Source organism: Calliopsis andreniformis, chromosome 3 (assembly GCF_051401765.1).
Source record: "Calliopsis andreniformis isolate RMS-2024a chromosome 3, iyCalAndr_principal, whole genome shotgun sequence".
NCBI classification, from domain to species: domain Eukaryota; kingdom Metazoa; phylum Arthropoda; class Insecta; order Hymenoptera; family Andrenidae; genus Calliopsis; species Calliopsis andreniformis.
Window position 1 is genome coordinate 29,320,645 of NC_135064.1, and position 25,449 is coordinate 29,346,093.

Consider the following 25,449-nt stretch of genomic DNA (forward strand, 5'->3'; position numbering starts at 1 on the left):
ATTTCCCAGGCCATCGACATGAAGTATTGATTAGAGAGTTACGCATTATTCGCATTACTTCAAACAAATATTTCATTTCATTACTAATTCTGAAGCACTTGTAATCATTTCTAATTGATACTTTCTTCTTGATACAAATATCATAAATGAAACATTTGCGATTAAGACGACATATTCGTTCCGCTTCCTCCACTACGTTTCACAGTATAAAAAATTATGATTACATGATAATTTACTCATTAGCCAACGTCGAATAGTCAATCGATGAACATTTCAGCTATGTGGACTACTTTTTTGGTTACTATTCTTCTTACCATCGCATATAAAGAACACTTTTGAGAGAGAATTTTTTACAATCGAAACAGTGCACGATTTACTAATATGGTTTGTGGGTACTAATAAGTCATAACGTAAGTAATAACATTTCATGTATTATGCACATAGAGGTTTTAAAAAATATACTTAATATCATTACAAATGTGCATCTTCTTATCTCCATTTATTAGATTATCCTTCAACAAACTTTAAGAATTTCTACAGATCTTAAAATACAATGGACAAAGACCATGTTACCGCCTGTATTACAGGAAACGCAAATCACTGCGTGCCTCGCAGTTTCAGCACAGATCGCATCGTATGCATTTGCAATGCAACCTACTGCGATGGTTTGCCAGCTCACAACTCGGAAGCGCTTGTTGGTACGTGTCAAACAAGAAGGGTCTCAGGTTGGCCAAGTCAAAGGTGATGTTTAGTAGCACCTACAAAATCTGTCCCTCAAATGCAAGCTTAATCATAGACAGCAAACAGAAATATCAAACTATTGTCGGTTTCGGGGATGTAAGGAAATTCAGCCCTGCTGCTCGGGATCAATTGATTCGATAATCATTAATATCTACTTTATTTAAAAGATTATAGATCAAATCGTTTTCAAAGGGTTACATACACAGTGCATTCGAACAGCATCGTCAAACTGCAAAACCGTTATTATAATTAATTACAATATCTTGCTGAACACATACGATCAATACCTCTTAATTCGCTCTTAACAGGATCTATTATCACCCGAAAATGGGAAGCAAATACAATATAAGTCGCATACCAATTGATAATGCTGATTTCCCTACAAAACCACGTTTCTATCATCGTTTACCACGTTTCGGCATCGTTAATGATACCATATTCAAATATTTCTCACTTATCAAAGCAGATTACAAATACAACAGAAAATGAATACATTGGTACGGAGATTCGTGCTAGACGAGACACAACAAATTTCCTAATTAATATTTGCTTATGTCCGAGGCATGTATAGGTAAGCCCTTTCTTCTTCTAAATCTAGGCACGAGAGCTTCTCAAAGCTGAAACTAACATGTGTATTAGTGAATATTCTTAGAAGTAATCAACATGGTGCAAAAAGTAGATGAACACAACGTTATATCGAAGTTCATCCACACTTTAACTTGGAAGTTAATATTGATTTACATTTATATGTATACAGAAGACAGAATTATGAATCGCGTAAAAGTTATGTTAGGATCTTGGGAACGAGCAGAAGCATACATCTTCAGTATAATGGAGGTAAATAAAATAATTTGTTTATCATTACCATAGCTAGGAAATATTGATCTGAAAGTTAACATAAACGTTCCGATTGAAGTGTCTCGATCATTGGGCAGTTGGATGGCTAGATTGGAACTCTGCTCTAAATAAACAAGGCGGGCCCAACTGGATAAACAATTTTGTTGATTCCCCTATTATCGTAAATCCAGTAACTGGCGAATTTTACAAACGACCTAAAACATACCAGTAGATTCATTGATAGAGGTTTTTACAGAATTTCTATCAATGACTCGGTGAAATCTATAGCCTTTTTAACGCCATCGAATCAAGTTGTTGTCGTACTGTACAACAGCTAATGAAAATTATGTTCGATGTACTGTTCAAACCACTTGTATTAATGACAACTCATGTGTTCTTGCTTGTAATTGATGCCCTGTTTCACGTTACAGAATGAGTAACTCGCAATACGTGACTCTAAAGGACCCAATGAAGGGAAATCTTTGCCTAAAACTATCCCCATATTCTATAATATAATATATTCTATAATATAAACTATCTCTATATATACATATAGACAGCAGAGATTCTAGTTCTATCAGAACGTGTTTTTTAATCTTATCACGGCTTTTCAGTACGCACTAATGGCTAACGGATACTTAACATACTTTAGCATGAAAGTATCCAATTAAATGTAATGAAGCTAATTCAAAACCATTTGTATAGCAATAAAGTATAACTGCATGTAAATTCACGATTAGTATAACATCCTTTTCCACTTACCCACTTAATTTGATGTTTAAGGACACCAACCATGTATTCAACAAGCAATCGTCATCGTAATAAGATAACCGATTTACATTTTATATTATACATTGACTTTAAATGAAACAGTTGAAAGGATAAAATCCAAGATGGTTAAACAGCATTTATCATGTACATGTTCATTTTATCAAAGTCGAACAAGTAGAAAATCCATTTTTAAACAGCAAATATAAAAATTCAAAAATATTCATGAATCGTCTGTCTTCTATTTATTAGTGCCTATAAGAGCCTATAAGCGTGAATAAAAAACAAATGATGTGTTCCATATTTCATTCATTTGTCACAAAACATGTCAAGCAGAAACTGAAATGTTAAGACCGTATCGAGACACATGCGGGGCAATGTGCGACGCAAAATGCACGTTGTTGCAACACGAACGTTTGTAGAGGAATTACGCAACACTTTACGAATTTCACTGTACACCTTCTCATGAGCAGAGCAAACAGTCGATGGATGATCGTACATCATTCATTGAGCATTGCACGCAACACATCTATATATATACGAATCCCATTACACGTTTTAATGCAGACGTTTGAACCCGGCACTTTGTGCTCCTACTCATTAACATTCATTTTTTAACAACTTTTTGACTATCGTCAATGCACAGCCGCACCTAAAACTCAATATATAAATAGTTTATCTTTCATGCGATCCAGTTACATACAAGTGTGCAACCACTTTATCCTACCCTTTATTTACATACTCTCATTAGTAATACTAGACATGGGATAAGAATAAATAAAAAATTATTCTTCTCGTTGATAACTCTATTTTAGGATTTCGAGTAAGACTATTATCGAAGTGTACATTGTATCACACAATCGTGTGAGTAACGAAGGTCAAAAATTACTAGACTAGCATTTAAAATGACGTTAAAGAGTTATTAGAAGCCCGCAAACATGTTCTTCCTCCACTACTCTAACCGAGGAGTCTGCCTATATAAAGATGGAACAACTGGTTAACTTGAATATATTTCTGTCCAGACTTATCGAGTCCTCCAAGATGTGGACGACAGTACTGATAATCTCTCTCTCTCTCATCGTGACAGGTAAAACAAATACACTTTACTTGCCACTAGCGTTTGCAAGAATTTATTTAGAAAAAAACCTATCAATTTTCACTAATTATAATGAATTTGTTTATACGTAGGTAATGCAAGAGACTGTGCACCTTATAAGATTGATAACGTTGTGCTAGCATGCGTTTGCAATGCAACGTACTGCGACAGTACACCGCCTTACAATAAGGAAGCCCTAGACCAGGGTATTTCTTATTGGTATGTAACAAATAAGCAGGGGCTGAGAATGAAAATGTCACAGCTGAAATTTCAAGATGAGAATTCTTGTGAGAATTCTTTACCCAATACGGTATTAACGATAGACAGTACGAAAAGATATCAAAAGATACTTGGTTTCGGTGGAGCTATCACAGATTCTGTAGGTATGCTTCTCGAGAAGCTAAGTCTGAAGACTCAAGATCAGCTGCTTCGGTAAGCACTTATATAAGTAGGAACTAAATAACTTAGAAAAACTAATACTAGAGTAATAGTAAGGTAAAGTCTGTCTGACATAGAGACTTATTCTACTGCTACTCTACTTATCGACACCTGCTGTCGAACATCCTGTACTATATTTTTTGCACATAAACGAATTTCATAACGTTTAGATCATATTACGATCCGATATCAGGAAGCAGATACAGTTTAACTCGCATACCAATTGGTGCCTCCGACTTTTCACCAAAATCATATACCTACGACGATGTTGAGAACGACGTTAAGTTAAAGCATTTTTCACTTGCGGAAGAGGATTACAAGTACAAGATACCGAACTTGAAGAAAGCACTAGAAATAAATCCTGAACTAAAATTCTTTGCTGCTGCTTGGTCAGCACCTGGCTGGATGAAAACTAATGGTCAATTCGTTGGATTTGGTATGTTCAATTATACAATGTATAACGTCGAAGAGAGAGTAGAACAATGATGACGCAACGAAAATCAATTTTTTCAACAAATCTTAATAATTGTTTAGGGTATTTGAAGAGACAGTACTATCAAGTCTATGCCAATTACATAGTAAAATTTCTAGATGAATACAAAAAAAATGGTATTAACATATGGGCTGTTTCAACTGGCAATGAACCAAAGATTACATTCCAAGTGGATTCTACTACTGCTTCTAGTATTATTACTATGGGATGGACCCCAAGAACTATGGCTAAGTGGGTCGGTCGTTACTTGGGTCCAACTCTGCACGCATCAGGCAATAACGATACACAAGTTTTAGCTTTAGATGATTTCATATTCGACTTGCCCTCGTTCGTTACACCAATACTCAGCGATAAACGTTCGAGGAAATACACTACAGGAACAGCTGTACATTGGTACTTTGATAATAAAAGCTCAATTAATGTAATGGATGAAACCCATGAAAAATTTCCAGAGAAAATCTTGTTGATGACTGAAGCATCCATAAGTGAGTTTTGTTTCATAGATTATTATCACCATGAAAAAAAATGTTCATGAATATACTCGACCATATTATCAATTGATAGGCCCTCCAGTGTGGCAAAGTCAAGATATAATATCAACCGCATGGAATCACGGCGAACGATACATCATCAGTCTAATAAAGGTAAAAGCATCGTTTCAATTCAAAGAAATACAGTTCAACTGAAAAATTAACAGTAAAACTATCAACGAAATGTACTATGTTTCAAGTATTTAAATCATTGGAGTGTCGGTTGGGTAGACTGGAACTTAGTTCTGGACAAAGAAGGCGGACCAACCAACGGCCCAATCAAACTTGACGCGGCTATTATTGCAAATACAGATGAGGATGAATTTTACAAATTACCTATGTATTATGCTATCAAACACTTGAGCAAATTCGTAGATAGAGATTCCATCAGGATTTCTATCACTGATACCGATACTATCAAAACTGCAGGGTTTATAACGCCTTCGAAGGAAATTGTTCTCATATTGTACAATAGGTAATGCAGAGATCAGCTTATATGTTTTGGCTAAAACACCTTTTTTCAATCGACAATAAGATGCAGACCCGAAATGAATAGCTTTTGAATACAGTCAATTTTATTGTTTGTTACAGCGCCGATTCCTCGCAACGCGTTACTCTAAAGGATATTCAAAAGAACGATCGTCTCTGCTTCGAATTATCTCCCTACTCTATGAATACTATAATATATAAATACTAATAGAACTTTGCAAATGCAATTTATTTATTGTGAATACCTGTACTAATGTTGAAATAAACTCATACGCATATGATTTAAATAAAAATTTATGAAAAATAGTGACGAATTTTTTACGGTAATTTTACCTTTCCTATAGAAAAGACTATAAATACAAGATGCTATCTTTAGCTACATCTAACTGTATCTACACTACATATGTTATATAACATATTTTAACATATGTTACAAATTTTGCTAGAAAATCAAAACGAAAAATGTTATATAACATTACGTTAGGTCTATACGTGGATCAATCGCGATCGACAACCATATCAAAGAATATCAGTGAAATCGATTTACCAATCAACGGCCTTCGAAATAATTAAATATCACGACGAGGGAACACTTAAAAGCGCGATTTTGGCCGCGAGTCGCACTTGGACTATGGTACGATGAAGAGTACAATTTTCTGAAATACAGGTGAGTCACTCAATACTAGAAGTTGAAATATTTTCGAAAAATACGCCACACTTTATTTACCTCTAAACGGGGTGCTCGACAACAGTCGTTTTACGTTCGGGAAAAAATGACCATTAAAAATGAGGTCAAAGGTGGTGTTTACAGGTCTTTTTCGCTACTCTATAAAATAAACTTTTAAAAATTCTATAATTAAAACAAGGAATTCAGTTACTCATATGAGTAATGCAGTAAACAACCCAAAATATTTTAGTTAACATTTGAGCTATTGTATGTATCAGATATTTCTGACATAGTTGACAAGTGTATAATGTTTAAGTACACCGTTTCCTTTATCGTTCACTAAAATACAAAATAGAAGTATATTATTATCATAGTAAATTTCTGGGTAACTCTAATGTTTCTACTTGTATTCCGATTTAGACCATTCGAGTAGTCAGACCATGTGGAAAATATTACTACTTACTACCTTTTTGTTCGCCAAAGGTATTTACCAAAACTAGTCGTAAAACTTGTATTATACATTTTTTATGTCTTCTATCAAATTTAATCTGAATTAATTACAGGTAACGCAAATGAGTGTGTACCTTATAAGATTGATAACACTGTACTTGCATGCGTTTGCAATGCAACATACTGCGATAGTACACCTCCCTACGACGTCACTGCTTTGGAAAATGGATATTCTTACTGGTACATGACAAATAAGGACGGATTAAGACTAAAAATGTCAAAAACGAAATTTTCACCACATTCGAAATGTCACTCTGGTGAAATTGTCAATGTAGACCACACAAAAAAGTATCAAACGATTCTTGGTTTTGGAGGTGCCTTCGCTGACTCTGTCGGTATAAATCTAAAGAAACTCAGCCCAGCTACTCAAGATCAACTGATTCGGTAAAATTCAAAATCTGCTAATAATAACAATATACATATATTTAATCAAAGAAGCATGTTTTTAATCATTCTAGTTGAGACCTGTTCTATAAATATACGTACATATAATCAAATTTCATTAATTATAGAACGTACTTTGATCAGAAATCGGGAAGTAAATATAGTATAAGTCGCATACCAATTGCTGGTACAGATTTTTCTACGAGGATCTACACCTACGATGATGTAGTTGGTGATAACACACTCGATCACTTTGCACTTGCAAAGGAAGACTACGAGTACAAAATACCATACATAAAGAAAGCCTTGGAGCTGAATCCTGACATTAAATTTTATGCTTCCTCATGGTCCCCACCGTATTGGATGAAAACTAATGGTGAACGCAATGGCTATGGTAATTACAACATTTTAGCGTGAAAATGGAAAAAATAGAAGTCTCTTTTTAATCTAATATGCCTTTTATGCTTACAATGATGTATCAATATTAAGTTTCTTCGAAGATTCGAAACGTCGCTCATCAAATAATCTTTTAGGTTTTTTGAAAGATGAATACAAACAAACATACGCCAACTACTTAATAAAGTTCCTGGACGGATATAAAGCGCATGGTATAAACATGTGGGCCCTTACAACTGGGAATGAACCATTGAACTCCTTCGTACCTGATTTTCCCCTTACCACTATGGCATGGACACCTGATCTCATGGCTGATTGGGTTGCAAATTATATGGGTCCAACTCTAGCCAATTCCACACACAATAATACGATAATCTTAGCGCTAGATGATAACAGGATTGTTCTACCCTGGTTTGTTAACCCAATATTTACTGACGAAAAGTCGAGCAAGTACACTGGTGGAACGGCTGTACATTGGTACCAAGACGCTAAACAGCCTCCAGAGGTCTTAGATTGGACGCATGAACAATTTCCGGATAAAATCATTCTCATGAGCGAAGCTGCTGAAAGTGAGCTTTTGCGTTTTCTAGTCAAATGACAACATTCGACTAGAAATTTCATGAATTTAATAATTACGTACCAAATTTATGTAGAACCTCAGGCATGGGGATCCCCAAATATATTGCAAATGTCATGGGACCACGCAGAAAGCTACATTTTAAGCATAATAGAGGTAAGATAAATACGCCGTTGCTAAGAAAAACTTGTCTTACAAGAGGCATCAGATAATATAATATGTGGCTTGCAGTATATGAATCATTGGGCTGTTGGTTGGGTAGACTGGTGTTTAGCTTTAGATGAAGACGGTGGACCAACCTGGTTAAATAATAATCTTGACTCAGCCGTTATGGTAAATCCGCCCACGGATGAATTTTATAAACTACCTATGTTTTATGCGATCAAGCACGTCAGTAGATTCGTTGATAGAGGTTCTGTCAGAATTTCTGTCACTGATACCGACACTGTCAAGGCTACAGCCTTTTTAACACCCGCCAAAGAAACTGTTGTAATACTATACAACAGGTAATGTATACCATTCTAGCAATCATGTATGAATTATATTCGCATTGATTTTGTATTTTCCTAAATTTAAAAAAATAATTCTAATAGTCAAAAGATAAATTATTGCATCATTCAAATGCTATTCTTTGTTTTAGGGACAATTCCGCGAAACACATAACTTTAAAGGATTCGAAGAAGGGGTACCCTCTTTGTTTAGAATTATCTCCAAAGTCTATAAATACTATAATTTACAAACACTAATTTATACAGGTATCGAAGATACATATGTAAAAATAAAAAGTGTAAAGATGTTTCAATAAAATGAAATAAATATGATTAAATTCAACCTTCTTATATTTACATGCTCTAAATATTTTATGCATCGGGGTAGTAAGTTTTTGCCCAACGATCAATCTGTCTCTTCTTTGGATTTTTTCTGAGACACCTTGGAACATAAATCGGTAAATGATCATCCATTCGTCGCTTCATAGGATTATATCCAAACTGCCATGGATCGCGTTTCTTGTCCATCGGCCGGGTTTTATGATCAATCAAGTAAATTTTCTGCCAAAGACGTACTTCTGGTATTTTGCTGTAAAACAGAAAAATAAATTATAATTTTCTACAACGGTAATACACTTAATCCTATTAATAATCTCATACGTTATATTAAACACTGAAATTAATTGTAGTGTTACATGTATAAAAAATACGTACTAAAATCTGGGTCTGCAAGACATAATGTGTTTAAAATGCTGTTCTAACCATGTTCTCCGTTCTTCCTCTGGAATATTCGCAATATGTTTCACAGATTCCCCTAAGTATGGTTTCATGTCTAAATCTATCCTTTCTTCGGGTACATTCGTGTAAAACTTTATTAAATTTTGTAGAACATCTTCATTGAAGCCCAGAACTTTCCCATTTTCTACTGTATCAAATAATTTCATTGGTTCTGTTATCCAACACATGTTGCGCACAGGATTTTCATCTGCATATTGCGAGTGTGTTAACACAGTATTTAGTTGATAGACACAAAATGTCCACCACTGTCCATTCGTTAAAACAGTTTGAGATACTAATGGATATGTTATATCATTAAATATAGAAAAACCTAGAATGAAATATATGAAAGGAAGTTATTAGTTCCCAGATATAAAACAAGTTCATTCTGTAAATATAATATTATGTATAAAACAAGTATTTCTCTTAGAGCACTACCTTGATAGCAAGCTTGTGACAATAACCAACCATAAGATGCAAAAATAGCTTGTACTGTAACTGCTTCTACATCATCGTTAAAGCTCTTTGATCTGTTTGATAAATGATTAGTATTATGGTAAGATAACAGACCAAATTCGGCAGGGTCACCTGGCCAAAAGCCAGGTATACTAGTACCATGCCTATATGAAGTTTGATATCCTAATATTCTTGGATAAAATTTGAATTCAGGCACGCTAAATTCAGAATTCTCAGATTCATGTAAAGGAATAATTTCTTTTAGGGGTAACTGATTCCGTAACTGTAGAATAGGGGAACCGATATACTGAATAGGTATATTAACTGGATTATTTGCATGGTTTTTCATCCAACTAACTTGTAATTTGGATTTTCTTATAGAAGCTGCAGGTTTTACACCACCCACAAACCAAAATGCTTCTACTCTTGGAGCAAAGTCTATTTCTGCTTCCATTAAGTGCGAATATGTAGATGATAGACCAGTTAGTATTATTCTGTTAATTTGATATGCAACTGCGTTTGTTTTATTATCGATCAGTTCTGGTTCCCTTCTGTAATACATAGTTATTATGTCAATTTTATAAATTATTTATCAATATTGATTTAACACTTTGCACACCATGCACTACTATAGTGGTTTTTCTCTAAGCAATGCTCTAGAATCATGGCTGCTGTAGTGACTTTACTCTAAGCAATGTTCTGGGACTAAGCACCACTATAAGTGACTTCATGAAATCAAAGAAATATCGAGCGCGATGGTAACATCACATGGTCATGTCTTATAATGGAATTGTGCGTTTCACCATGTGGGACACTGTACCGGAACAATCTCATGTACAATTTTCTAGTGCGCAAAGGTTCAATAGAATCTATTGAATTTATAATGTCCTTTTGTAAATAGTAGACAATATTGAAAGCCTGTACAGAAACTTAAAAGTGCAATGATTTATCTGAAAATATTTATACTTACATTCTATCTTGATACTCAAAAGCAATTAAATCTTCTATAGACTTTCTAACGTAACGTAAAACATCGTATTCTTCAAATGTGGATAGATTATTATAAAATTCAGGTAATTTATGATCGTTTACAACATGGGTTCGTGTAACGTATTGAGCGTGAGACAGTGAATTATAAGGTATGTTTCCTTCCTTTATAGAAAAGGAATGCCAACCATAGTAACGTGGCATATTAATTCCAAATAACTTTTCCTCTACAGTTTCCAGTTTCTTAATTTTTTGACTCCAAGTCTCTCTGTTTCTTCTAAGTCTACCTTCTTTAGATAAATCTAGTATAGGTGGATACTCCACCTTTCTTGTTTCATCAAATTTAATAACAGAAGGAAGAGCATACTTCCGTGTAACATTTTTTACAGTTGTCGCAAAATAATTCAAAGGCTTTTGTACACGGACAAACATATTTAAGTTATAATTATTAGAAGATCGAGGTTAAAAGTAGAAGAACGTTTTACACTGTGGTTCCAAAATGTTGTATCATGTATCATTCATATTTACTGACATAAATTATATTTGGTTTAAGGCAATAAGTGTTCCGTATCTAAGAAACTATCATTATTTTGTAGTAAAACTTACGAATTATGAAAATATACAAGAATATACATATAAATTCACATTGATAACACTCAGTAACGACCGATAAGTTTCTCTAATTGTCGAATTTCTAATAACCTAACCTCTAATGCGTATAAGCACAACGAGTATACAGAATATGTAGAGTGAGACTGTGGGACTATACCAGGCACTATACAGGGTATACCACTAAACAGTCCTCCTTACTCATCTTTGTAAGTTCAAGTAATAAGCGAAAATGCTATTTAGAAAAGACATACTGTTCTCAAAAAACTTATAACGAAGTTGCAATATTTATTCTAAATAAGATGTCTAATTTTTTATGATTAAATGTAGTAGAATAAGAAATGCCACAGAAAACTGCTAATTCTACGTCAAAATTTAAAGCTTCTTGATAAATCTTGAAATAAGTCCACCATCTATTTTTACCTGTGAATTAATTCGAAAACATGCATTACATGGAGAAGTAGAGGCAAATAATAAACAAAATTCTCGTTATTATTTCAAATATTTCATTCGATTGTTACCACAAATAATTATTCTTGAAAGTCGTGTATAATGTAACGCAGTGAAACCGTACTCGAGACTCTCGAAGAAGCGGAACGTCGAAACAGTTTTACGATATTGCTTGATCTCCTTTCGATACTCGGTTACGATCAACGCCACTTTTTAGGTGCCTCATGATATTTACAATGTACACCGACCACGATTACTGTAATGACCTATTGGAGTTTCTCTCGGAATACGACGTTAACACAAATTGGTAATACCTTGTACACATTTTACGCATACATCATGTTTTACCTTTCGTCAACTTTCGTCCAGTAGTTTCTTTCTAATCGACGCGATTCAACAATTTCCATCTAATTGCAAGTTTGACGAGATTAGAAATTTTTTTCGCTGTTCGCGCAGTGTGTCTCGAATAATATACGTACTGTTACGTCCAGGGCACCAAAAACTTGTTGCATCCAAGGCATTTCGTGGCTATTGTTTCTATTTATTTTATTTTATTTTATCATCTTTTTAAATAAATAAATCACGGATCGCTTCGTTTCTTTACTCGGTAGCATTGGACGTCAGAGCATCTGTACTCGACAGCGGCATCACTAAACTTATCCATTCTCTTCTTCTCTCTCATTCCACGTTCGACGTCTCTTCAATCACGTTCTCTCGATACAGACACATATAATACATGCGTATTCTTCATTTTCGCTGCGGCCTCTCATATCTACATAATTTCGCTTATTCAACTTCGACTTTTTTATCTCCATCCCCTCTCGCACGCTTGCATTCGTACATGGACACACATTCCTCCCTTCGATTTCGTTTCGTTTCTACCGGTGCAGAAAATAGTTTTATCGTTTAACTTTTTCTGTCTTTTAAAAATTATCGACTTAAATCGTACTGTGTGTAAATCTAAGTATTCTGTATTGTTAAGTTATATAACATCGGCATCTGTTTAATTTCTGTATGGCGAAAAAGATAGCCGTACCACGAGCATAAGAGCATGAAATACTAATATTACGCTCCGACTTCCAACTGCGAGATGTTACGATAAGTTAGGATGCTTCGAATGAACGGTTAGGTCTGTAGTAAGACAATATCTCGGTTACGCATTTCTCTTTCTTTCCTTTTTCTTATTTAAAAAAATATTTTATTTCCACAAGTATTCGCATCGCCACCCTGAACGTCTTGCATTTCGATCGAGGCCGTTTAATAAATTAGAAACGATCAAGTATTAGTGCTTCATGCTCGCACGCTAAACCTGGTCGCGGATCGAGCCGTACGAAACTAATTTCTCGTTAAATACATAACAAGTATTCGACACGTTGTCATGATTAACGTTGAAGGAGATACGCAGGATCGTACGAGGAAGGAATGAAACTTTTTTTTACAAGTACTATCAGCCGGAACGCGCATACACGTATATACCTCTGTACGTTTTACCTTATAAGTTATTTAACTTCTTTACGATTAGTACTATTACTATCATGGTGCCCTGGCTGTCAGCAAACTGCAGAATATAAACGCTAAGACGTTTATAGTGCTGTACTCGAAATAAAGCTGCACCGCTTGACAAAATTTAATCAACTGTGTGACGCATTGCTTTTTCAGTCGTGCATTGGTTATTTACGGATCCAATTGTTGCTGGGCACTAAATAGTTTGAAATGATTTTGAAAGCAATGATACGATATTCGAAACGAATCGTTTGAATGTACAGAATTTTGAATTTGAATGCATGAAAACAACGGTAGTTGAACGTAATCCAAGATAGTGTAATAATTTTTGAGAAACCTAGGACGATTAGAGGTACGCATAAACTTCGAATCGATATATTTTCAATCTAAATTAATATAAAAATTATGTACCAAAAGTGAGTTAAGTTTGATCGCCTAATTACCTACATACGTCTTACCCAGCTCTGCAAAATTTCTTCTTTTTGTTGAGTTTGTAAGTTGCGGGGTCGGGCTGCGCGCGTGTAATGCGTTAGGAACCTTAATAAGGCAAAAAAGGAGCCCTGAATCTTAGGAGTGTATTCTTTTCCATCTTTATGCTGTTTTCTTAGAATGCTTTTAACGCCTTTTAACGCGATTTTCGTAACGCGCGGACGTAGACAAAATCATTTACACAGATTTGTTTTTAAGAAAGAGACCCGGTACCTGTACGATTCTCCTTCACCTACGCCTCCTGCTTTTTACGCATCTCAATCTCCCCTCTTTATAAACTTAATTAACTGTAATATTGTTTATTTGACAATACATTATACGTTCATACAAAAAACCGCAAAGCGCAAAATTTACGCAAAAGCTCGTGACACAAAGCCTATACCATGATTTATTTACTCCGAATTATAAATGGTTCGTAACAAAGCTATAACTTCGCGTAAACGAACAATTTTGAAACGTTCCTTACGCGTCGATACACATTTCGAAATATCCGTGGTACACGATATTATTATTGACGTAAAAAGCGAGAAGTATCGAAAGAACTAAATACCGCGATTGATATTGGAGACTATTTTGCCAATTATTCTTCGTGCAATTTCGCATAGAGCAACAACTATGCGGGCAAAAGCTCTCAAAAAATATATAATATAAAATAGTTTCTTTCCTTACACCAACAGATTTTTTTAAGTTTCAGGAGAAACGTAGGGACAGTCGAATAGAATACAACGTTCGTAAAGTTCAGCATTTGTTAACAGACAAAACAGCAATTTGTATACAAAACTTTCAAACAATTTCATATCACAGCACTAGCTATATAAATACAACGTCGAAAAGAGAGCTGAATACGAGAGCTGAGCCATTATTTCGTTAGAAGGATGAAAGAACACACCAAAGAACGAAATACAACGCAAAAATTGTATGCATCGCGAGAATCACGGGACCGAGGCTCCATCTTTGTTCTCCTCTTCGTCGATATTTTCACTACAGAGAGCTTATTATGCTACATTCGAAAGATCGGATGGAAATGATATCGACAGAAAAACAGAAAAAAAAAAAACATTTCTTTTTCTTCATAGCTGAAAGCCGCCGAAGATTACGCGGGTTACACTAAATATTTCGGTTCTTCCTTATCACACGTGCATCATCAATTTTCGCACTCGCTCAGTTGTGGAATCTTGATCATTCTGTTCTTTGTCTATTACAAACAACGACACGATCTTTCGCACGTTACCCATCATCGTTTTTGTCACTTTAGTTTTCGTTTAATTCTTCTCCTTCCTTCTCTTCTGTTCGACGATGTGAATGTAACGTGCATCGTGCTCGTCACATCGCGTATGTACACATCACGTAAGGATGATCCCCCACCCGATGATTAACTGGATCGTACTCGAAAAATAGAACGGATCAGCCATCCATCCGTGACATGGTCGATGACAACGGAGGGTGCGGGTGATGTACCAAGGCCGGAATTCCAGTTGCATCAGACTGTTGATTGCCGGTTGGAACCGAGCAAGAACTAGGGTGTTGCTGCTATTTCTTGGTCGGCGTGCCTCGCTGCGTCAAACCCTCGAATCGTTTGAACGTGTAATTAATGAATACCCAATCCTTGTATATTACCTCACCATCTTGAGGCATAGGCGCGGATGCTGCAATTAATGAGAAGGTTACGTGAACGTTTCCAATAGTTTAACGTCATCTTTCTAATTTTACACCAGCAAAAGCAAGATACTTACGTATTTCTAATTTCACGTCAGGAAATTCGTCGAAATTGGATGTGTCGTCGATAGATCGCACCTCGACCGGAATTGCGGCTGGTCTCTCTCGGATGTGTTCCCAATCGACGCCGCGGAAAAAAGGGGCGAGTTTAAGCTCCTCGATTCCTCTTTGTGCACCTATGTTTTTCACATCAATCATTTATTTATTAATATTTATTCGATCAGGAATATTCGCGCGAGGAATATCGGGTTAAAAAAAAAGTAAACAAACCTAATCTTCTTTCAGCCTCGCAGCAAAATCTAATTATGGTGTCTTTAGCTTCTTCGCTAATGGGAACTTCTGGGGGAAATACTAAAGTCTCTCTCCAGTTCATAACTTTCCTATATGTTTCTTGTGGATTTTCGCTACAGAATGGAGGATACCCTGAAAGTAACACAAGACCATCGTTGACCATCACATATTCCAAATCCTTCGAAAATGAGAGAAGAAACAGAGTATCATACCTATAAGCATTTCATACATGATAACTCCCAACGACCAACAGTCGCAAGCAGGCCCGTAACCGGTTTGCAAAAATACTTCTGGAGCTATGTAATCAGGCGTTCCTACTGTACTATAAGCTAGGGCTCTTCTGTTACGTTTCCAGCTCTCAGCTCTCCTTTTACTATCCATCGCACCACCACTTCCGCTTCCAACGGATGTCACTGTGTAGACGGTCGAGCGTTACTTTTAATTAGCCATCAAAATCGAGAAATAAATTATGAAGAATGCTTACTGAAATCGGATGGTTTCGCTTGACTGAGATCTCGATAGAAATCGGTTCTATGCGACTTCTTCAGACCTGTGCACAGCCCAAAATCAGAGAGCTTTATGTGACCCCGCGCATCCAGTAACAGATTGTCTGGTTTAATATCTCTGCAAAGGATATATAGATGAGAGAAGATGGCGTTACTTTTAATGGGTAAAAATAAGATCACCGGACAATTTACCTATGAATGAAGCCTAGTTTGTGAATGGAGTCAATTGCTAACGCCGTTTCAGATATATAAAATTGCGTGCATTCTTCGGAAAGCGTGTCTTTTTTCATCAACAATGTCATCATATCACCTGCAATTATAAGAAATACGATATTAGTATTAAGAACCTAGCAGAGTTCCGAATTGCATGTACAATTAATAACTGAACGTTCTTCTCTAGGATTGAAGTTCCGCTTTGAATGAAAAAGCTTACCGCCTGGAAGAAACTCCATGATTAGATAGAGGTTTATAGGATCCTGAAAGCTGTAGTACATTTTGACGACCCATTGGTGATCTGCTTCTACCAGTACGTCTCTTTCGGCTCTAACGTGCGCAACTTGTTCTTTCTCCAGCATATCAGCCTTCCGGAGAATTTTCATCGCGTACACATGACCGGTGTCCTTCTTCTGTACGAGTCTTACCTGTTTCATCGAACATTCATTTGAATGAATTCGATTGAACTTTTTCTTTTTGTCGCAAAACAAATACTTACTTCTCCAAAGGCACCCCTGCCTATTACTTTCAGAGGCTCGAAATCCTCAACGCCAAGTCGGGAACGTTTCAATCGGAGGAATTCCGTTTCTTTCTGAGCATGTTGCAATCGTTTCTCTTGCTTCTGCTGTTCCGACAACCCCTCGTCCTTCAGCGATTCCTCTAATTTCGCGAGCCTCTGCTTTCGCTCGATGTGCTGAGCTATTAGATTACTATAGTAATTCTCCAGCGTCACCTACGTGCAAAAAAGTAGAAAGGTTAAGAAACGAAACGCTGTGTCCTCGTTTAGCAAACCGCGATAAAGCAAGTTGAAAGTCTTCTTGAAGGTATTAAAAAACATAATCCGTTCCTCCAACAGAGCAAACAATCTTTTTCTAGCTTCCGTTTCACACTGAAAATACCCATTCGCGATAGACAAAAGGTGCGAGGTAAGGAGATAGAGAAGGAGAATGGGAAAAGGAATGGAAGGCGATAAAGAGAAGGAAGAAGAAAGAGAAGCTGCGGAAAACGCTTGGCTTACCTTGGCCTTTGTAGCCTTGTCCAACGTATGGCCGCTGAATCGGATCGTGCTCTCTGTGGCCGCCATCTCCAGCACCCCTGTAACACATGTAAAACGAGGTCACCGAGTGTCGCACACCAGTCTCCAGAACCGAGGTCTCGTGCCATGACACTGACACAAATCCTTCCACGCTGGATTCCTTCCTTCGATCTAATTAAAAGCGCGTCGCAAACGCGTATCAACATTGGTACGCCAACTTAATTCGGTTATCCACCTAAGCTCTAACGAGAATTTCAAAGCAACCCACCACTTTATTCCTTGCGGAATATTTAGTTACGAGGACAGAGAATTTGCAAATATGCTTCCATACCGTATTAACGTTCATGAAAATGCCAGTTCTTAAAACTTAAGCCCTAATTTGAGAATCACACGATGAACAGATCTCGAAAGAGACAGATGAGTCAGAGGCAGGACAAGTTCGTCCGGTCGTCAGACATGTCGCGCCTCGAAAATGGCGCAAGCAAAGGTCAGCTAGCGTTGGCGCTTATTAAATAATGATTGTAGTGAATGGTTGTGACTGAGCGCACTCGTGACAGAGTTTACAGCGCGTAATACGTATATTATCCAATTTTTTCCAGATTCCTAAAAAGCGAATTATGTATGTATCTTTCTTTATGATATACACATATATGGAAAGCTACCCTTTCTTCAAGTTGAAGAAGCCTTCGATTGTGCACTCTCTAACACTTTAGCCACAGATCTATTGTTCACGATCACCAACGCGTTACTTGCATTTCAATCGCTATATTCGTACGAAATGGAATTCACCAAAGTGCATCGACTTTCTGTGGAATGCGAGGCTACTTACCGCGTGAGGAAGCGAACGTGGAATCAAGATTGTCAAGGGTGACTCGACACGTTCTTGCTCACACTATTTTACTTTTTTCACAAATTTCAGCGCGTCTCGAGAGAGGAAACCTCTTTATTACAGAGACACGTTTAACACAGGCTCGCAGTTCCGAGGTTCTCCTTGAAGGTAGACCTCATTTTAGCCAAGTATCTATACACTTCGCGCGTCACTGAATCAATAGCAAAGCCTAATTTGGAATTGGCGCGAACCATTTGCGAGAAACGAAGCCTAATAAGCGAATGATTTTGAACGTTTGAAAAGTGTCAGCGGTCGCGAGGTTCGCCTATGTCTCCGGCACGCTAAATCCTCAAGGTATATTTTGTGATCCGATCCTCGCGGAACTAGGGAGTAGGTACAATGACGTCACGCGCTGATTACATTACGGATTACAAGGCCGCATTAAACTATTCTAGAAGCCGTACTTTGCGAAACTTGCGTTCAGTCTGCAAATAAAGGGTAATATAAGACACAAGAAATGCACAACGAGTAACCGAAATATTTAAACAGTAAGGCTAGGTTTTTAATCGTCTACTTTTAGTCAGATCGACTGAACTTCTTGTACCTAATGTATCATTTAATACATTCGACTAAAATATGCTACTTAAACGTCATCAACATCGTCGAAAACATCATGTTGTGTCAGAAAAATGTGTTAACGAAATATTTTCCATACAGATCGAATGATCTACAGAACCAATAAGATCGAATATACGATATACCTAACCGAAATACCAACGTTCTTCCTACAGTCTGACTCGTGTATGGCTTCCCTTCGACACGATTACGTAAAGCACGTTCGAATCGAGCAACAGGAAATCGCGAGCGTTTCCATGATGCATTTAACTTTTTCACTTTCGCTTTTATGCTCCAACCAAAGACGTGTCGAAGACTCGGCTCAAAATTCGCGACTGTCTTTCCTTCGAGCACGATCATCAACCGAACTACATATTTGCGATTGCAGAGGAATTGAGGGTATAGTCGCGGTTAATTATAGTTTCAAGATTAAAAGGGACGATAGCGCAACGATAAACGATGCAAGGCATCGAAGTATGCGACACGTTTCTCATTATGGCAGTACCCAATCGTAATTCTTTTTCAAGTATTTCGCAAGCGAAACAGAATTATCTAAGAGACTTCTGGCCCGTTGACAAAATACTCGGTGGAACCCGTCAAGGGCGAAGGGGTGCGTCCCTCAGGTCTCGCAAAATTCAGGGAATCGTGCACGAGCGTGAAACAAGGCTACGATGCAGTGCAACGACGTTGAACTTCGATTAGAAATCGTGTGAAAGTGAAAACGCCGATTGCGCCGTTGCCACGGTGACCTCCGATATAACCGGCCCAACAGAAAACTCGATTGTACCGTGACAAAACGGGAAAAGCAATCTGTTCTGCGACATTCTACACCTTCGAGTAGAAGAATTTCAAACACTTCAAGTATGCGCATCAGAAAGAGCTACGGAAACTAGGTTATTTTATTTTTTACCCTTTTTCCTTCTTCTCCCGAATATAAATGATCATTCCCTTCAAGATTGTCACGCAATCGCGCCTCAGATGAATGGGTGTCTCGAAATAGCAGTTTTGCCACCAGAAACGTGCTTACAATTGATCAATCTATATACGTGACTGTTGCGCGATTAATCTACACGTTTTGCTCTCCGACTCGATCGGTTTTCGCGATCGACGAAACTCCTCAGCAAGATGCGCAAAACGCGCAAAACGCGCAGGCAGTAGCTTACGAGTCAGCAACAAATATCGCAAGGCACCGAGAAAAAATGACGTGTCAGCCACGCCCACACGATATCTCGTGAGTCCTACCCTATCGTATCGATACGCGATTCTCGTTTTTGTTTATCGTACACGTGCGCAGATCAAAGCAATATTGAATATTAAAAAATGTTCGTGTTCTGAAAGGCCAAGAAGCGAAACAGTTTTCTCTCCCTCTACCAACAAAATATTTTACGTTAAACGATACTGTGTGCCAATGTTCCCCCAAAATTACACTTGTAACATATTCACAATTGATACTGGTAATTGCTGATGCGAAATGAAACTTGACCATTTATTTTACAATTTATTTGAAAGGCGAACCGATTTTGTGCAGCAACTTATTACACTTTATTACCAAACGTATCTTCCTTTGTTGTGGAGAAAAATGACACGTATCGCGTAGAAGTATGTATCTTTGTAACCGCGTAGAAGTATGCATCGCGTAAGAGAACCCGACATGCTCGAGCAAGTGAAGTAGCGCTACGTAGCTGTCTGCCACATTACGATAAGTGGATCAACAGCCTTCTTTTCATGCGAGATATTTGCTAAAGTGTAGAGGATCAGTTTCGGAATCTGCCTCGGTACCAGCTTCTAGATTTATGTGCCTCTTCGTGTATAGTACTTAATACTTGAAAGCCAACGTTCTCAGTAGTATGAGATGCTTTTACGAATCTTAAAATCTGCCACATTTCAAATAGTTCCAAAGTAACATGACTACCAAAGAAAATCGTCAAAGATAAATAGGTTTCGTAAGTCCTATAACACACTATTAAATGTATGATAGTTATCAACAGCACACGATTTGTACATTTTCACGATCGAATTACAAGCTGAGCGATAGCAGGTAGAGGGTGTAAGAGAAAGGAGAAAGGAACGTTCGTCTGGTATAGGTGCGCTTAATAATTACTCGTATTCTCTTCGAACGCTTCTTATAGTTCGACAATAGTCCTATTGGGACTTACTCGTGAACATAAGACAAAGCATTGTAATCGTTTAGTTTGTTGCGGTAGAATTTTTGTTAAAAAGAAGTTTGGTTAATCGATCGAGGTTAAGGGCTCGTGCTGGGCACGTCTACGGTATCGTGGACACGTATCGCTGGTTACGCGAGCGCAGCAACTATCAAGAGAACGTGAGTCACCTATGCTCGCGTAGGTGTAGATGGTAACACGCTTATCGGTGGGAACGCTTTTAGAAATTATTTACGTTCAACGATCGTGTAAATGATGAACGGTGACCTCCTCTGCGGCTATCATGCGTTCAACTTGATACAGACGAATCCGAATCGCGATATATTCGTAATTCTACGAGTAGCCGTCGCTAAGTAATTGCAAGAATCGAATGCTCCTTTACGTGATCGGAGGCTAGAAGGCTGCAGTGCCATATATTTTCATACGTGTCACGTTTCGTGCGCGGTAATCGGACGGCAATGGCCGCCGCAAGAATTCCATGTCGACATTCTTCGCAACACTCGAATTCTCGACGATTTACTACCTAATGCTTCACAAAAATGCACACTGCCCTTGGCAATTCGAAATAAAGCGTGAAACGTTAATCCTTATGTCGTACCGTTCGCGAAAACCAGAATGTACAAATTTTCCTTCAATTTCATAATGACAAATAATCGTTCCCAAACGAGTAGGTAGTAGGTAAAAATTGCTTTTGTTATCGCTGGACCCCGTACACTGTCGTGATTAGACTCGAAAGTAATATGTATGGCTGCAGGTCAAACCGATCTATGTCACAGTTTCAAGAAATTCGAGTTAAAGACTTAATTCAGGTCTAGAATATGAAATATAGGATTTCTATTTACAGAAAGAAGAAAGGGCATTAAACAAATTTTTTATATATTCTCCAACTTAACGTTCCGTAATAGCTTATTGAGTTTTTCAAATTTGATTAGTCGAAAAACCCTTAGCCTTCTATCTTTATAGAGTCTAAAATCATCTTTTACCAATACTCATCAATGTTGCATGACGCTGACTACAAGTTCGAAGAATCAAGAAATTTAGACGAGCGTAGCCAGAGTTACCGCAGATCCGAAAAGCAAAACCTAAAATTATCTCGAGGATACGAGCGACCAAATACAACTTCGATCGATACGTGCCCGCAAAGTAGACAATTTTACAGAAGCTCCCTTTGACGCTTCGCGTGTTAAGGAAACGGGAAAACCGAAGCATTTTTCTCCTTCGACTCGACTAAAATAATTATACTTCTGTAAGTATAAGTTGTCAAGAGTAAGTAATGAGTTTAAAATAAGCTGAATTCAATTTCGTTCGTTATCTCGCGAATAATCTCTCATCAGTCAGTTTTTGTCGGACGAATCGCGCTAACGTCGCTATGCATAAGCAAAAACAATCGTTCGACACTACCGTTCAATATGACTTCCATTTCGAGTAAGCGATAAGATGGAGGAAGTGTACAGGAAAAGTATATTTCCATTGGAAACTTTCGTTTGGAGAGTCTCACGGTCAAGTGTGACTTGCTATTTCAAATTAATATGGAATAGACGCCTTCCTTAACGAGCAATTGTATCGTATCGAATCTAGCCTGTGCAAAGCAACGTCTCTCGAATACCTTAACTTTCACGACCATGTAACTGTAGCGAATTCGACGCGAATGTCACAAGGAAAAACGGTTTCGAGACAATAGGGTCTCTAAACGTAGCCTGGCTATTACTGCGTAACTGTATCATGGAGAAAGTATAGAATCATGAAGAAAGTAAGAACGATATGATCGTGAATAATTGCTCCTGTTCCAAGGTTTTCCGTTAAACTCGATTGGACGGTCAAATTGGTTAATTAATCACAGGGCCGTAGTTTTGATTCAAATGAAAAGTCTTGCTACAATAAATAAATCCCTTGAATATCCTTTATTCTATAGTATAAAAAAATATAACATGTTTTTAAGGTTATATTAACGCTAACCATGATCGACGCTATCCATCGACGACACAAACGATACCACGAACACGATCACTTTCCACTAATTAATAATTAGAGGATGCGTACGCGCAAATAACAGCCGCGATAAATTTTAATGGTCCGCGTATTGATTTTCTCGCGGCAACGGCGAACGGGAATCCATCGTGTGGCAGAGCGGAATGAAACAAACGGTACATTCACCTACAAAGCCGAACGACCATACGATTTCCTGAGAAAAGGCCTTTTTCGATGCTCCCTTTGATTCCGTTTCATTCGAAGCGTGTCGGCTAGAAGCGACGCGACGTCAACCGACGACGTCAACGTGTTATCGAAACAAATGTGCCAGTGAAAAAATTACTTTGATCCACTTTCGTGACGCGACCAATATGCCCGCTCGCTTGGAATCGAAAGGTGTGTGTAACTTTAGGCGAAATCGACGCCCGCTCACAACTCCTCCTTTCTTCTTCGATATTCCACGAGCCCTGATTGTCCATGAATACCCTGTGACGAAAGCAAAGTGGACCTAAAGACTCCTACAAAGAGAATCGTTGGTAGAGAAAAATTGTAATACGATGACAGTAAGGTAATGCTTCTAACTAAATAGCCAAATAACATACTATAGTACAAACGAGGGTCAATGATTTAAGCAAGTACAATTTTCACCTCGACGAATTGCGAATAATGATTTTGGTGTTCGATTTAGTAGCTCCTCCCTATGGCACGCGATCCCGATAAATACGCTAGAAACGTTTCAGGCATATTATCGCGTGACCTCGGAGAGAATTCATCCAGTGTTTTCGAAATAGGTAAAATGGTGTCAGAGCTGTGTCGAAACAAAGAGAAAGATTACTTCGAAAAGTAGGACAAGTTCGGAACGCGTATTTAGTCTACTGCATTTCTTACGACGAAAGAGTCGGCATCTTATGACTGACCGATTATAGTCGAGCTTATTAGCACATTTTTGTATTTTGTGGTTTCTCGGTTTCTCCGTTTCTCCGTTTCTATCTTTTTGCCCTTTCGATGTACAACAGTTCTTCTCGATTTCTTGTAGTTATTGGGTGTAAAAAATGTCGAGGATTCTACCAATTGTGGGTCCATTATAAACCTGTCGATCGAGATTTGATTGAAGTATTTAAACCAACGCGGTATTTTGATACTCCATAAAGTAAATCCACGGCCCGAGGGAAAAATTTCCCCTCAAGAATCGTGAACATTGCAATGGTTCTGGATAGAAACAATTACCGTTCGAACGGAGCATCGCCGTTTTCTTAATAAGTGCACTACTAGACTAAAACAAGATCTGTTCTTTTCTCTCATTTATGTACCTAGCGGCTACACGTCTCTCGACTGTATGAGAATTCCTTCGCATTGAGCAAAGTAAATTCATTCATAGCCAATATTTATTCCTGGAATGACAAATCGTAAATCGCTCAACCCACAAGGAAATTTCAAGTTTCTTCTGTCAATACTTCTGAACTCTCTAAACACTCTTTTTCTGATATTGTTCCGCGTACAAAACTAGTAACCAAAAATCTGGTTAATATTTTCAGAACTATTACTAAATCACAGTAGTCTATATCAAGGATTTTGTAAACTGCTTACCACAAAAATGATCAAAGGAATAGAGCAACAGTAATGGTTGGTAGCGGATATCTGTGTCACGCGGATACTCCGAAGTCTGAGTCACTCGCGGCGCGTTTGCTCGCTCGCTCACTCCTTCATCCGCCCGCTCGGTCATAAGTCCCGGTCCCGTGCTCTTTCACCTACTAACGGTTGCTTTACGGTTCTTCGAAAGCCTCATCGAACATACCGTTTCGCGTTAACAATGTTTTCACAGAGAAAAAGTAATCGAATTCTACCTTATCTAATTTTATGAACCCTTATAACAAGATTAATACGATGAACATTCTGAATTCCAAATATTTCCATTGAAATAGTGGAATTATTGTGGAAACAAAATTTCAACATAAAGAAACAGTCGCCAGAATAAAAAAGCTTGTAATTTTTTAACACCTAAACATTCGTTTTCAATCCTTTCAAAGATTTTACAAATTTCAAGTATACAATTTCTCAGCTCTTCATAACCAGAGTTTCTATATTCCATGTTTTCTCTAACTCGCAAGGATTTTCAGAGTAGACCATTAGGTAACCATTTGTGAAATTAGCTATCGTAGACTAAGAAACGTTCTTCGAAAGGACACGATCTACGCTTCGAAGCCTCAAATAATTTAAGCCCAAACGTCAGTCACCCTCACTGACACGCTCGCCACCCCAGCAGTTCATGAGAACGTTTCAAATGTTACGTAAAAGAAAATTTAACATTGAAAATAGCAGCCGTAGACTAGAGCGAAGAATGGAATATCAAGAGGTGCCGAATACGTCCATCGATGCGCATACATCCTCATGTGAGCAAGAACACTCGAAATCACAAGGGAATCCTAAA

General features: G+C 37.6%; 4 protein-coding genes and 3 long non-coding RNA genes across 14 annotated transcripts in view; 2 read left to right on the forward strand and 5 right to left on the reverse strand.

The window, feature by feature from the left end:
* Positions 1-565: 565 nt before the first annotated feature.
* LOC143176956 (uncharacterized) lies at positions 566-3,067 on the reverse strand. 2 transcript variants are annotated; one of them, XR_013001516.1, is made up of 2 exons: positions 1,607-3,067; positions 566-758 (listed from the first exon to the last, which is right to left on the reverse strand). It is a non-coding gene; the product is annotated as an uncharacterized LOC143176956 (long non-coding RNA). The 2 variants fall into 2 exon arrangements; XR_013001517.1 differs by lacking the exon at positions 566-758 and having other exon boundaries at positions 1,083-1,793; positions 2,341-3,067.
* A 248-nt stretch (positions 3,068-3,315) lies between these two features.
* Positions 3,316-5,698, forward strand: LOC143176950 (lysosomal acid glucosylceramidase-like). The gene is made up of 7 exons (XM_076374634.1): positions 3,316-3,433; positions 3,535-3,874; positions 4,051-4,316; positions 4,415-4,858; positions 4,938-5,017; positions 5,104-5,378; positions 5,495-5,698. Exons 1-7 carry the CDS (start codon positions 3,331-3,333, stop codon positions 5,598-5,600), a joined length of 1,614 nt encoding a protein of 537 aa, XP_076230749.1. The 5' UTR covers positions 3,316-3,330; the 3' UTR covers positions 5,601-5,698.
* A 908-nt stretch (positions 5,699-6,606) lies between these two features.
* On the forward strand, positions 6,607-8,705 carry LOC143177383 (lysosomal acid glucosylceramidase-like; the record flags this gene model as incomplete). The annotated part of the gene is made up of 6 exons (XM_076375256.1): positions 6,607-6,953; positions 7,082-7,347; positions 7,487-7,918; positions 8,003-8,082; positions 8,158-8,432; positions 8,567-8,705. Coding segments are annotated over 6 exons (1,506 nt in total), but the record flags the coding sequence as incomplete, so codon positions are not given.
* Positions 8,706-8,747: 42 nt separating this feature from the next.
* Positions 8,748-11,583, reverse strand: Mrps30 (mitochondrial ribosomal protein S30). The gene is made up of 4 exons (XM_076374633.1): positions 10,618-11,583; positions 9,630-10,198; positions 9,129-9,522; positions 8,748-9,003 (listed from the first exon to the last, which is right to left on the reverse strand). Exons 1-4 carry the CDS (start codon positions 11,064-11,066, stop codon positions 8,787-8,789), a joined length of 1,629 nt encoding a protein of 542 aa, XP_076230748.1. The 5' UTR covers positions 11,067-11,583; the 3' UTR covers positions 8,748-8,786.
* Positions 11,584-14,417: 2,834 nt separating this feature from the next.
* The window catches only part of Trc (Serine/threonine-protein kinase tricornered), a 45,206-nt gene continuing 34,174 nt past the window's right edge, over positions 14,418-25,449 (reverse strand). For all 6 annotated transcript variants that reach the window (XM_076374629.1, XM_076374631.1, XM_076374627.1 and 3 more), the window contains 9 exons: positions 17,430-17,506; positions 16,911-17,144; positions 16,632-16,839; positions 16,391-16,508; positions 16,177-16,316; positions 15,905-16,105; positions 15,672-15,824; positions 15,419-15,577; positions 14,418-15,331 (listed from right to left, as the gene is read on the reverse strand). In XM_076374629.1, the coding sequence (XP_076230744.1) occupies positions 15,216-15,331; positions 15,419-15,577; positions 15,672-15,824; positions 15,905-16,105; positions 16,177-16,316; positions 16,391-16,508; positions 16,632-16,839; positions 16,911-17,144; positions 17,430-17,506 (1,406 nt within the window). In that variant the 3' untranslated portion in view covers positions 14,418-15,215. The remainder of the gene's footprint in view (positions 15,332-15,418; positions 15,578-15,671; positions 15,825-15,904; positions 16,106-16,176; positions 16,317-16,390; positions 16,509-16,631; positions 16,840-16,910; positions 17,145-17,429; positions 17,507-25,449) is intronic.
* On the reverse strand, positions 22,936-23,757 carry LOC143176957 (uncharacterized). The gene is made up of 2 exons (XR_013001518.1): positions 23,624-23,757; positions 22,936-23,539 (listed from the first exon to the last, which is right to left on the reverse strand). It is a non-coding gene; the product is annotated as an uncharacterized LOC143176957 (long non-coding RNA).
* On the reverse strand, positions 23,629-24,732 carry LOC143176955 (uncharacterized). Of its 2 annotated transcripts, XR_013001514.1 has the most exons (4): positions 24,609-24,732; positions 24,249-24,412; positions 23,939-24,111; positions 23,629-23,829 (listed from the first exon to the last, which is right to left on the reverse strand). It is a non-coding gene; the product is annotated as an uncharacterized LOC143176955 (long non-coding RNA). The 2 variants fall into 2 exon arrangements; XR_013001515.1 differs by lacking the exons at positions 24,249-24,412; positions 24,609-24,732 and having other exon boundaries at positions 23,939-24,159.